This window comes from Oreochromis niloticus, linkage group LG20 (assembly GCF_001858045.2).
Source record: "Oreochromis niloticus isolate F11D_XX linkage group LG20, O_niloticus_UMD_NMBU, whole genome shotgun sequence".
Classification (NCBI taxonomy): Eukaryota; Metazoa; Chordata; class Actinopteri; order Cichliformes; family Cichlidae; genus Oreochromis; species Oreochromis niloticus.
In genome coordinates, this window is record NC_031984.2 from 33845588 (window position 1) to 33859157 (window position 13570).

Here is a 13570-nt window from a genome sequence, read left to right on the forward strand (position 1 = left end):
CAGACCCACTGAGGCAGCAACAGAGGTGCAAGAAGATTACAACGAAATGAAATATAGTATGAAAGTCTGGACACTAGTGGGAGTGGACACTTCATTGCATTCAAGTGATGGCTGGTTTCACCTGTGTCTATGCCACGCCGTCTCTCCACTGGTAGCTTGTGCCAGGTGTTGGACACTGACTGTTGGTCAGCACCAAAGACACAGTTCACAGGTCCGGACTTCCTGAGTGGGAGAACACCGTGTAATTATTCCACAGCTGGGCTCAGCTCCACTGTGTTTTTACTGCCAGCCCTCCTTAATTTCACAGATGAATACAAAAATATTTCCAATGATACGCCTCAGCACTAGATTTCTTTTTTAAAGTGTTTAAAGCTCTTTGACTACATGTGTGTTTTGCTGTGCGTACACCACCATGCTGAAATAAATACAGAATAAGCACCGTGCAGCGTTTTAATAACGTGTGCATACATGTCCTGCTACTGCAGCCTGTGATCTCCTCCATGCTCCTGAACGTGGCATTACCGAGGAGCTCGCCTACCTGTGCGACCTGTGGAGGCTCCAGGTGTCATCCCAGATTCCCAGCAGGGACACTGATCCAAGTTAGAAACAGGAACGCTGAGGAGTGAACCACGTCAGGTGCCTCCACCTGTAAAGCTGTTCCTGTTTCAGGTTTCTCAGTGTTGCCCCTCTAGTTTTGCCCCCTGCTGTTATTTTAACACCAACAGCAACAACCAAGCAGCTCAAACTGGTTAACAGTCCTTTCTGCTGTCTAACTGACCAGATCAATATCTCTGATTATGCTCTGTTTAAAGAGTCTTCTTTTAATGTTTTGGAGCAGTGTTCACGTCTTTAACCTGCAGGTTGTCTTAAACTTCCCACACCTGATCTGTTCATCTGTGGGCCCGTGGACTGCTTCACTTCCCTTTTGCCTCCTCACAATAAATACTTAAGTCATATATCTGTAAATAACCAGGCAGGTTTGTGGTGTTTTTGGTCTTCTTTTTTTACTTTGAAGTATTCAAATGTTAATGTTTGCAGTGATTTTCCTGATAAAGACTTGATCTCTTACAAACAGAAGAGCAGCAGATTAGCTCCAGCTTCCCTCTTGTAGTCCCTCCTACAGGAAACAGAGTGGCAGAGCTGGCTTTGAGTTTCAGTCGAAAGACGGGAGCAAGAAGCGAACACACCCTACAAGTCCAAGAAGTCCCAGAGCTGGTAAGCTGTAGTTTGGCAAACCATAGAAGGAGTGAGCCCAGGAAAAGCCGTCTCAGTGGAGAGTGTGACCTGTAATCTGATGCTGTGAGTGTGTTTATGACTACAGAGAAAACAGAGCGGCACTCTCCTATACGCTCAGCTGTGTTTCCGGGTTAAAGCAGTGTACCTACCGCTGGAGCTCACATTACAGCAGCTGGTACAGCCTGCTGCACACACGCTGTAGTTTCATGTTTCATGTTTAACTAACAGCTTTAGACCTAGCAGAGCTGAACTAGAGTCATTTCTCCATGTTTCCCATGACGTCAGGATCATTTCAGCCCTGCGATGGTCACTGCTCCGTGTTTTTTCACCTTTAAGTTCTGTTTGATTTTAGGATTTTATCGTCTTATTTTCTGGAGTTTTGCTTCTTGTTTTCAACATTAGTTTCAGATGTCTGCCATGGTGTTTCCATGATTACTTAGGTGTGTATTTAAACCCTCAGTTTGTCCTGTTTCGTACTGACTGGACTGTTATGTGTGTTTGTTTTCCTTCATATTTCTCCTGTTTGGGTTTCTGGACATTGTTCTCCAGGCCATGAAAATCATAATCAATCAGAATACTTTATTAATCCCTGAGGAAATGATGTGGTTACAGTCGCTGCAGGACAATAAGAACAGTGACAGACTGAAGTAGCTGAACACTGTGGTCTTCCTGTCAGGTAATCAGTAGTCCACAGTACAGATGTTTGCCCTCTTGATTAATGCAAAACATCTGTGACTGAGGGGGGACCTTGGACAGACCTGGACTTGACGTGTCAGCTCTCATCTTCAGCTCTAAGAACCTGAGTGGAATTGTCCCTTAAGAGGACACTACTGAGCATGTGCATCATCATGTGAGCCAAAGTGTGAATATGGGTGTGGGTCATCATCAGCAGGGGTTTCGGGTGAAACCATCGTGACACACAGACTGAAAGCTAACTGGCTAACATAATAAAGTTTGCTGCATTTTATGTTATTTTGTCTGAAAGTAAATATGAGTGGACTTTATTAATGAACACACTATTAGTTATTTATGTGAAAACATTTTTAAGGAGCTGAAATGGTAACAAATTTAAGAAACACAGACAGAGGACACGGAGCAAACATCATCTCCGTGGGCAACAAGTCGTCAGGAGGAATTGGAGAAACGAATAGTTTTAAGCAAAACAGGAAGAAACAGGAAGTTTCACTGCTGAGTCAAACAGACAACCATGAGAAACAGGAATAATGACAGTTCATGCTTACACACAAACAACAACAACAGCCATTAGATTTGTACTGGTTTGCTGTTTACTTCCTTTTACCAATTAAAATACTTCAAATTAAAAACCTTTATTACTTATACAACCCCAGCTCCAAAAATGTTGTTCCCAAATCAAACACAGAGATGGTGAAACACCATTAGAGGAAAATATTCTGGATTTGATGGCAGCAACAACAAACTACCCTCTTCTTTGCACCATCAGAGATGCAGTGCTCTGTCTCCTCTTTAGTCCACGTCTGAGTTATGTTCACATCAAAGCTTCCATCAAAAGTGTTTTTTTAAACACCAAACAAAGGTGAATTTGTCCCGTAGCAGCCCTCAGCTCGTGTGTTTCATCATGTTTCTCGATGGTGACTGTGCTTCCTTCCAGCTGTGGGCCATGAGTCTGTCTCTCCTCCTGCTGCTCGCCCTCCTCGTGGATGTGACTGATACTAAAGCTGGTTCAGATTTTAGGATCTGTGCCTTCAACACACAACACTTTGGTGAATCCAAGTCAAAGAAGAGTGATGTTATGGGGACTCTTGCCAGGGTAAGGTAAAAAGAGAGACTGGGTAAGAGTGCTTGTGTTCTTGTATTTGGCTCACACAGCTGAGGGACAGTGTCGTGGTTCTTTAGTGGACGGTGTAAGGAAATGAGGTGTTATTTTTCTGCCATTTTTATTATTTCATTTTACTATTTCCAGTTTCATTATTTTGTTATTGCTATTGCATCATAATCATATAACAAGCATTTGCATTGACGCATTTATTGAAGTATTGATATTGTATTCATAGGTTTAAACATATTGGCACCCAATTAATTAGTCTTTATTACAGGTCCAGTAAGAACCACTTTAAACTGTGGAGTTGAATCTATAACCCGAAATGCTTTTGAATCTATAATCTTAAATGTTTATATGCAGACTGCATTGTAAAAGAAAGGCCCTAACGTTGAGTATACTCTGTGCCAAAATGAGACAGGAAACTGCAGGTTTGCAGGGCAGGCCTTTTGCAGGAAGTGAAACCGAAAGCAGAGTCTGAGTGCAAGTTATTTTGAGCAGGTTATGAATAACCAGGTTATTCTTTATTATCTTTTATTCATTTATATCTTTTGATTAAGCTTTCAGTAGAGGTTCTTGATTAAAACATTTATTCAACATATTACATATATAGTTCCAGTTAGGTTATTACATGTAAGGATGAGCCTCTGTTCTGGTGAAAGGTCAGAAGTGCAACGGGTGAGATAAGAGAGCATTTAAGGATGAGACACACATACAGTTAGTGGGTTCATTTATAGGTGAAAGTTTAATCATATTATGCTTGTAACTGCAAGTGTGCCTGCAAAAGTACCGTTTATTGCAGAACGTGTGCCTGATGTTCCAGACAGATAGGCGAGCGTCCGGTGGCAACAGGAAGCACCTGCGATGATCTTTTCAAACTGTGTTAAAAGTCATTGTGGTTTTGATTTGACGTATGTTTGTATTGTTTATTTGACGCTTGAGGGGGCGTTCTAATACCCCGATGTATAAAACTGTATTCTGAAGTTTCGGAGATGAGATTTTGATGCTGTCTGCATACAGGGTCAGCTCATTACTCCCACGCGTGTGTTTCATTAAAATCATCGTTTGACTCCACCTGGCAGGGTCAGTGTGTTATTCCGATCTCCTCCACCTCGCTCTCCTCAAAATGAACCTTAAAAACGGTCGTCACTACAGGGCTGTAGCTAATGGGCAGACTAATAAACTGATAGAATTACTCAGTGAATCAGTAAAAATGATTTGTTTAGAGAAACTTGTTTCCTGTTTGAATGTTTGTTCACCAAAATGTGAAATTAACCGAAGCAACCAAACAAAGGCTATGAAGACACTTCCATGCAGTATCATTTAGCACCACAAGGTGGCGCAGAGTCAATGCCAACGCATTCTAATTTAGAGCGGTGGTCTGGGAAAAGGACAACCTCTTGGGAATATCAGGCAGGACCAAAAAGAACAAATATAACAAATATTTTTAGGGATGCAGGAAATTTTTATTTTATTGCAGGTGACCAGCGGGACGAATAATGAGTGGCTCCTCTGTGTGACCCACTCCCACTCACCTTTTCATGGCTGTGCTGTGTCTCCATTTCAGATCATCACACGCTGTGATGTGTGTTTGCTCCAGGAAGTGAGAGACAGTAAAGGAAAAGCTGTACCACTGCTGCTCGACTCCCTGAAACAGTGATTATTCATTCGCTTACACACACACACACACACACACACACACACACACACAGACCCACACAGACACACACACACACACACCGACACACCCACAGACACACCCACAGACGCACAGACACACCCACAGACACACACAGACCCACACAGACCCACACATACACCCACACACACACAGACCCACACACACACCCACACACCGACAGACACACCCACAGACACACACACACACACACACACAGACCCACACACACACAGACCCACACAGACCCACACACACACACCCACACACACACAGACACACCCACAGACACACACACACACAGACCCACACACACACACACACCCACACAGACCCACACACACACCCACACACACACAGACCCACACACACATATTATTGCATCACTTTGGAGGTTAGTGGTTTGGACTCACTTAACTCCTAAATGTTTAAACTTAACAACTAACACGTGTAATGACTGGATCTCCGTCCTGTCTGTGCTGCTTCACTCTCAGGTTTGACACCAAGTATGAATATAAGACTGTGGCCAGTGAGAGACTGGGCAGGTCTGAAACATACCAGGAGCAGTACGTGTTTGTGTACAGGTGAGCTACACCTCTGTGCAGGTAAGTGCAGGTAGAGTAACAGTGTCTGGCTTCACTGAACCTGAATGTGTGCAGGACGGAGACGGTGATGGTCATGGCCCAGTATCAGTACCCTGATAATAAACCAGGAGATGTAGACGCTTTCTCCAGAGAGCCGTTCGTTGTCCATTTCAGCGCGCCCACCACAGGTCAGTCCCCGATGCTTCCCTGTGACAGAATGGAAACATTGGTGCTGTTGGATAGATTCTCCCTCTAACCCTCATTTCCATCCTCAGCTATAAAGGAGTTTGTTCTCATACCTCAGCACACCACGCCCTCCAACACCACCAAGGAGCTCGATGCCCTCTATGATGTTCTACAGCATGTGAGAAAGATGTGGAAAACTGAGGTAAAGGCTCATTTTGGCATCAAACAGACAACAAGTCAATAGCACAGGTGTTACATGGTGACAGCTGTGTTGTAATGGGCAGAATGTGATGCTTCTTGGAGACTTTAATGCGGACTGTGGCTACCTCGCTAAGAAGAACAGGAAGAATGTGCGCCTAATTACAGACAAGAGTCTTATTTGGCTCATCCCAGACGACACTGACACCACCGTGCGATCAACCACATCCTGCTCCTATGACAGGTAAGCGCACGTTCCCCAAAGCTTTGATTCAGGAGGGTTCCCAAGATTTCAGGGTCCCTGGAGCTTTTCAAGAAACAAAGTTTCTTTTGATTAAAAAAAAGGTACATTGTTGTTTAGTGCAGCTAATACGCAATATTTTTAAGTAAATGTAAGCAGACTATAGCAGACTTAAATGTGACCGTGTGAAAGAAATAGGAAACATGAGTAAATGTGTGCTGCTCTCTGCTTGTGCCAACAGGATTGTTGTGAACGGGGAAACCTTTCACAGAGCCATCGTGCCTGCTTCAGCCAAACCGTTTAACTTTCAAGAGGAATACGGACTGACGGAGGAGCAGGTAACAGTCTGTACCAGTGTGTGTGGACTGTACAGAAACACACACACCTACAGAGTGTGTTAAACATGGACTGGGTGGAGAGATGTTGACACTGGCTGTTCTTCCTGTGTTTTTCATTCAGGCGCTGGGTGTCAGCGACCATTACCCGGTGGAGGTCCTGCTAAAGGTCGAGGATTTCAGAGCCTTTCTTGGGGGCTCATCTATTACCAGTGCAAACCAGTTTATGACTTTGTTTGGCCTAAGCAATGTTGCCTTTCAAATATTGACAAGGTAGTTAAATAATAAACCTAGAGGATGAGATAGGTCTGTCTTATAGCCAAGTTCATGAACTGAGGAGAACATGCGGAGCTGAACTTTCCAAATACCCCTGATGTTGGTCTTCAGGTTAAAAAAGATAAAATTACACAACTATTTACCTTCAACAATGTCTTTGACTATAGTGTACAATGGCCGAGCTGTGTGTGTATGCGAGACTTCAGTGTTAGGCTGCAGATTCGCTCCTCCAGTTTATGGCAGCTGGACCCAAAGTGTTGAAAGATCAAATGCACATGATTTGTAAACTGTACACACAACTGACAATGAAAGTTTCTCACCTGCTGTAAATATTTGTGAGTGTATTTATGGTGTAAAAATCGTCTGAGGCCAGGTTTGTTTTCAGTGCAGACACATATGTAAACTTCATATTTCGCTGTGTTTCTGTTTGTTTTTTCAGCCTTTAGTGCAACAGGACAGAAAGACCAGGAGTAAGCCATGCAGCACACGGCCTCAGGGTCGAACGCAGGCCTAAAGGCCGTAACCTTTAGTGTGTTCCCAGGATGAGCAGGAGAATTTCTAAATACGTTTCCTTTCTTGTTTCTGTTCGGACAGCCAAATTGGGCTTTCCTGCTCCTGCACACACTATTAAACTGTCATTGATTCCCATTATTGTGTCATGACCAGCTTCTTGTGATAACCACCTGCAGTGGTTGTTTCTTATTCTGAGACATGAAGACAGCCGAGAAAATAAAGTGCTTCGGAAATCTCTTCGTTTCTAAGAAAGTCATAAATCACTTTATGAAAACGTTTCCTACAAACGACACGAGGAAACAAAGCAGACGTAGACGATAAGGGACGCACATCGTGGTGTGAGGGCCCCATGCAGAGCCTGTGGGCAGTTTGCAGATCATCATGGTACAGCTGTGTCAGAAATATATGGACGACTGCTCTGTGGGCTTAGATCCTGCCTTAGACAACAAGCTTCTGTGTTCTTACATATTCTCAGAATCCTCGGCTGTGCAGCAAAAGACTGTTTGATGAATTCTGAGTGAGAAGTTTAAAAAAGAGGTGCATAGCTTTGGTCTGCGTACAGAGAGCGTCTGTATGTGCTGCTGCTGCTCTGATCGTCGGCCACAGAGACAAAGTGAAAACAACGTGTGAAAACCTGAAAACTTTGACAGCTGTCCGCACTTTCATATTTGTTTGATCGTCTTTGTTTTCACACTTCCTGCTGAACTCCGCTCCTTTCCCAATCGATCAGTATTAGACAGACGCAGCGTGTCATACACGCCGAGCACAACCCGAACAGACATGCTTCATTTTTCTTGCTTAATATACAAACAAAGCCTCCCAGTCTTTGTTTTATTGCAGCTACAGAGCTTGTCGTTTGTTACACTGACATGAAAGTGTTGGCGCTACATGAATGTGAAGTCGTAACTCTGATAGACCCTCACCACAATGTTGTACTGGAGCACACACAGCACCTCACTCGCTCTCTAAATCACACGTGCAAAATCAAATCATGTAGTAATAATCAGCTTTTAATCAGCACCATGGACGACAACAGCAATCCCAGGCTGTGGGAACGTCACATAAGGTCACACCACGATGTCTGTAAGCATGGAACAAAGGAGAATGTCCACAAACCCACTGGGTGGGTCACCTCATCCTCAGTCTGTGTTACTTTACAGTGGAACATCCACTCATATTACAGTAAGAGCACATATTAGAACAACAGTAGTAACAATGTTTCAGACTGTATCTTTTGAGCCTTGCACTCAGCAAAGTCAATGACAAAGTCGGGTCATTGTACTCATCCTGTTCTCTTCTCTCTCCTCTTTGAGCACCATTTTTCTCTTTGCTTGCTCAACATGAAATAAAATGCTGCTGTGCTGTTTAACTACTCTATAAGACGAAACTGTCGCATGGTTGACATCAGCAGGTCTGCAGGAATTTTGCCAAATTCCCAGGCAAAATTCTTTGAGGATCTAATTGTTCAGAAGGTACCAGTACTATATTTCCCAGCATGCATCTGTGCCATCACAGCTTTCCTGAATAGGTGTATACTTTAATCCGTGTAGTGTAAAATAAGTCAGGACAGATTTGAAAATAATCCTGATCAGAAGAACAACGTGTACTGTATAAAACTATGACACAGAGCAGAACTCTTATAATGTGGTCACATTACATTACACGCTTATATTAACAGTGTTATGTCAGAGTCAGGGCCTTTCCTTCCTTCTGGCCTTGGAGTGCCCGGCTGACCTGTGGGATGTCGCCTGCGGCTGTAACTGTGACAGTACCAAAACATCACCGAGCATCATTATACCCTCCAAGCCTGGAGCTGTAATATAGATATTACAGCTGTGTTGACTGGTTGGAAATTAGATAAGAAATCCTTTTTGTATTTCTGTTGGCGTAAACATTAGAAGATAAGAAGAAGAAGACATTTTGTGTGTCTGCTGCATGAGTTCGATTTGCCCAGACTTGCATAGAGCTGAATGTCTCAAGTCAGATTAAAGGAAACGACCTTCATTTTTAAAATATCTGATTTTATTTTTCCACACATCAAACTGCTCCAAAGCAGTGCTAGCATGCATGCATTGCACAGTATCAGGGTTAAAATTCCGTGTTATTCAGCACTTATCAGAGGCCATAGTGCAGACGGTGGTGTTGCAAGGATCAGATTTACTGTCAGTGATGCAGGCTTGTGTGTGGTGGCAGCGTGCCTGTGTTTGTGCTGAGTTTCTGCTATTTGTGTCCTATTTGTCTTGTCTGTTTGCTCTTCTTCTGCTCTGTTTATTCTGGTATGCAATCCTAACGGCGTTATCTCTGACAGAAACAGAAGCACACAGATAACAGAAATAAACCTGCACACTTACATTTTGAAAATCTACAGGTTTGTCTTTTTTCATTTTGTAAATTGTATGTCAGCCAGTTCAGTATTTCCCGATTCACTGAAACCATGTGTCCTCCAAAAGATTCAAGATTCAAAGCGTTTATTGTCACGTTTCATTGCATTTCTCTGTGCAATAAAAGTCTTTCTCTGTACAAATAGATCAAATAAAAAAAGCATAAATAAATACAATTCAATAAAACTGAGGTAGATATCCATTTTTCTACTTGGTCTAATTCACTTTGTGGAGACAATCAAACAGCATAAAGAGTAGTTTAGCTGTTGGCCTTAAATAAAAACACGGCTTCTTTAGTGGAAACAGTATTTTATGGAGCCCATCAGCAAAAAGGGAACTGACTGATGTTAGCATCAGCGGGGAAAGTGACTCAGGTGGGATGCTTGCTGTGTTTTTGAGCTCATGAACACCCTGAGCTCTGTGAAACATTCTAATGTTAATAAATCAGAAGATAACATGTGAGTTTATTACGCAGTTTCAGTTCTGAAATAAATGACTTTTTGAAGTTACAGTGAGCCAAGTGTCATAACTTACACAGACTTGTCGCTCTATCCTTCAGGCCTGGGTCCTCGACCACATACAGAAAAGTTTGAGACCACATGAAAAATGACAAGATCCTGTTTTGCATGGTTGGATCTTAACAAGGTTCCAGGTCGAGCTTGAACATGCAACGAGAAGGAATGTTACTGAGACAAAACATTTTGCTGAGCGTGCACTTTATTGAAAACAACGTTTAAACTGAAACAGGCTGTTTTACTGGACCACACCTCCAAAAACCCTGTAACCCCCCCAAAAGGAAATCAAAGGTCCAAACGTGAACTCAGTAAAGAGCTCCACCGTTATTGTTGATCACTTCAAAAATTCATTGGAGCATGTTTGATCCAAGCATTTCCATGAAACAGTATATGTATATAAACTGTATATTTTTGTATGTACTGTATGTATAATCATGTCAAATCCTTCACTGGGCGAGCATCTGGCCACATGTTTGGGCACGTATCCAGCTGAACAAAAGTCTGAGGGTAAGGTTTGTTTAGCACGATAAGACGAGATTGCAGACGGACTCAAACCTATAAATGCTGAGTGTTTCTGCTGCAAGCATCAGTCTCACTGAGTCCTCTGAAACCATGCTCCGCCTCAGCAGCACGCTCTGTGAGTAGAGTCAGCATTTTTTCATTCATGTTGTTTTCTAGCCGAAGAAGATTTCTTCGGTTCATATATTTCAGGGTAAAGTGTCACGTTTTCATATTTGGCCACATTATAAATTCAGAGTGCTGCTTCTTTGTTTTTCAGTGTTGGCAGCAGCCTGTCTGCTTGTTAGCACAGGTAAGTGTCTGCTAGTCTGATTGTTTCTCAGTGTGCTTAGATTTAATATGTGTGTTAGACTAATAGCTCCATGTGTGCTTTAAAGGTGCGCAGAGAGTCATCACGTGTGGGAACCACGTCCACCGTCTGAGCTGTGGTAAGACCCAACCACTGCTCATGTTTCTCAGCGCTGCAGTGTTTCTACCACATTATTAACACAAACATGTTGTTATTTATTTATTGGGGATGATCATCGAACACGAATCACGTCATAGACACACAGTGAGGTATCACGAGAGCAGAAACACTCAGGACCGACTTTAAACCATGAATACAAAACTCCACATGCTGATATCCAACAGAAGGTTTACACCACAGTGTCCTATTCCTGCAGTTTTTATTCAAATAGGTCATTTTCACATCTTTTCAGCTGCCTTAGAAAAAGTGTCCATACAGAGTGCCACAGTAGTCGTATAGAGCCAGGAGCCACACACGGTGGTGCATTACCCCCCCACTCTGAGGATAGGCAGGAGAGAATGGACGGGTGGATTTTAAAACCTGTGAAGTGTTTCAGCAAACATACGTCACACCGTCATTCACCGCCTGGAGGAACCTCCACACAACAAGTCGGCCATTGCTTCAAAAATAAATAAGTGACACACATTAGTGTAATATAATCATCACTAAGATTTGGAAAACACGCCTGTTTCTTTAAGGGATCCTTGATTTGGTTCTATGAATACAGAGTGTGTAAGACAGGAATGACATTTGGGTTGGGGAAACATACAAAGCAGCAAGTGAGTAAAATAAGACTCTGTGAGTCTGACGGCAGCTGCAGACGTTCCTGGTTGGTAAGCTCCGTCGTTGTGTTTGAATACCTGCCTCTGTGACGTCCAACAGAAACCGGAGTGATTCGTGTCCAGGAGTCCATGTATGGACGTAGAGACCGGGACACGTGCAGTGGAGAGAAAGCTGAAGAGGTGGCCATCAATACTGCGTGCTCTCTGGAGGGCGCTGAAGACATCATCAGGACCAGGTATACGTCCCAATAAGACACCAGTATTTGTTATTAATGAATGTCACTGCTGCTGATCACCACATATAGATATGGTCCTGTAGAATAACAGGGGATGAAATGTGCTGTGTATTGTATGTATAGTGTGAAACTTCAGTGATGTGAGAGATCATGTTAAAGACGAGAATGCTTTTTGAAAAATGAGTATAAAAGAATCAGAGTGCCTTCTTTCATGGATAGTGATCGTGGAGTAAGAAATGCCAGGTTACCAGATCCAGTGCAAAGCTGGGACTGTGGGCCTTTTGCCTGAGACAAAACAGATGATTTAACTTATTAACTTTGATGAAGTTTGTGGGGAATTCCTTTTACCTTACAAAAACCCCATAATCATGTAGAACCCAATGAAAGACTGTTCTTCTCAGCTTAGGTGGGATTTCCCATGGTGCTTCACTGCTGACTCTACTTTTTATTATCTGTTCAGCTGTGATGGCAAGAAGGTGTGTGAAGTAACCCCGGCCATCTTTGCAAGAGATCCCTGCAATGACACCTTTAAATATATCCAGACCACCTACACCTGTATACCAGCAAGTGAGTCACACACCTGCTTTAAACAGTAAAGCTTCACTCAAGCTCCGAGTGCTCCACCTAATCTGACCCGAGTGCTCCACCTAATCTGACCCGAGTGCTCCACCTAATCTGACTGATGTTACTTTGGCAGTTCACCTGATAATCTGCGAGCAGTCTATGGTCGAACTGCAGTGCGGTAAGATCACGTGTGACCCGACAAACTTTAACGTGTGCTGATAACTGCCTCTCCAAGCACCCTTCTTCAGTTTTCAACAGCACGCACTGCTTTCTTTGACAGACCAGGGCCATGTCATCCACGTCTACCATGCTGATTTTGGGCGCCGTGATCCACACATATGCTCTGTCAGACGGGAGGCCTCACACATGGAAAACATCAAGTGTTCAAACCCCACTGGCAAAGTTGCTGAAAGGTACAGCTTTAACATTAATGTGATATTTTACTTTGAGTGACCAACGAGATCTTAAACATGACTATGAAGTCTTTGGTCTTTGGCACTCTCCTCTCATCTTGTAGCCAACGACACATATTTCTGAAGCTAGCAGAGCTGAAAGTATGATTTGGGTGAGCTGGGACGTGCAACCATCACTTTGTGAACAACTTTGTGTTCACAGCGTTTGCTGTCCCCACACAGCCAGGGGTTATAGCCTGGGTTTGATCAGTGTTATTAATCAGCAGTATTCATTTGGATTTATGTAATTAGTGTTGTACATCATTCCTACACATCGTCTAGTATGAGATAAACAACAAACAAACGTGTCTTTAATTTGCTTTGTCAGCTGGGGATCTTTACTCCCTACCTTTAAGTGTTTCATCTGCTCTGTGCTGCTCTGCATCCACAGGTGTAATGGGAAACGCACCTGTTCTATGAGAGCAAGCAGTGGAATGCTTGGCGACACCTGTCCTCATATGTATAAATACCTGGAGCTGACTTACAACTGTCTGAGTAAGTAGCTCAAAGGATGAAGAGTATGTGAACGGTACATGACACAAGGGGAAGAAAAACCAGCAGCAGAGCCAAACAGGTGCTCAGTGATCCACCTGTGATGTCAACAATAACAGGCTGCTTTATTTAGCTTCATTCTTCACTTGAAGTGTAACTGTTACAGTGAACAGCCAACCACATCTGATTGTGTGTGTTTGATCTTTTGCAGAATCTGTAGGTGCTTGAGAGGATTAAAGATCCTGCAGTAACAGTATCCTTCACTAAATAAAATACATGAAAAACAACATGTTTT

General features: G+C 43.1%; 2 protein-coding genes across 3 annotated transcripts; both read left to right on the top strand.

Annotated features, from left to right (window-relative positions):
- Positions 1-1061: 1061 nt before the first annotated feature.
- On the top strand, positions 1062-7181 carry dnase1l1 (deoxyribonuclease I-like 1). 2 transcript variants are annotated; one of them, XM_005458769.4, is made up of 10 exons: positions 1062-1215; positions 2867-3025; positions 4602-4690; positions 5207-5296; positions 5372-5484; positions 5572-5684; positions 5767-5924; positions 6163-6259; positions 6381-6529; positions 6972-7181. In XM_005458769.4, exons 2-10 carry the CDS (start codon positions 2876-2878, stop codon positions 6976-6978), a joined length of 966 nt encoding a protein of 321 aa, XP_005458826.1. In that variant the 5' UTR covers positions 1062-1215; positions 2867-2875; the 3' UTR covers positions 6979-7181. The 2 variants fall into 2 exon arrangements, with proteins under 2 accessions (XP_005458826.1, XP_013132367.1); XM_013276913.3 differs by having other exon boundaries at positions 1153-1299.
- A 3274-nt stretch (positions 7182-10455) lies between these two features.
- On the top strand, positions 10456-13564 carry LOC102078249 (L-rhamnose-binding lectin SML). Its single transcript, XM_005458771.4, has 9 exons — positions 10456-10578; positions 10720-10752; positions 10838-10888; positions 11632-11767; positions 12228-12334; positions 12465-12509; positions 12612-12744; positions 13175-13278; positions 13487-13564. Exons 1-9 carry the CDS (start codon positions 10503-10505, stop codon positions 13501-13503), a joined length of 702 nt encoding a protein of 233 aa, XP_005458828.1. The 5' UTR covers positions 10456-10502; the 3' UTR covers positions 13504-13564.
- The last annotated feature ends 6 nt before the right edge of the window (positions 13565-13570 follow it).

Excerpts from the sequence above, each read along its gene's own strand:
- dnase1l1 (XM_005458769.4), top strand. The coding sequence starts at position 2,876 with ATGAGTCTGTCTCTCCTCCTGCTGCTCGCCCTCCTCGTGGATGTGACT. Across the intron at positions 5,297-5,371 it reads CAGTACGTGTTTGTGTACAG|GACGGAGACGGTGATGGTCA; the intron begins GTGAGCTACACC and ends GAATGTGTGCAG. Across the intron at positions 6,260-6,380 it reads ACGGACTGACGGAGGAGCAG|GCGCTGGGTGTCAGCGACCA; the intron begins GTAACAGTCTGT and ends TTTTTCATTCAG.
- LOC102078249 (XM_005458771.4), top strand. The coding sequence starts at position 10,503 with ATGCTGAGTGTTTCTGCTGCAAGCATCAGTCTCACTGAGTCCTCTGAA. Across the intron at positions 10,889-11,631 it reads CGTCCACCGTCTGAGCTGTG|AAACCGGAGTGATTCGTGTC; the intron begins GTAAGACCCAAC and ends GACGTCCAACAG. Across the intron at positions 12,335-12,464 it reads CTACACCTGTATACCAGCAA|TTCACCTGATAATCTGCGAG; the intron begins GTGAGTCACACA and ends TTACTTTGGCAG.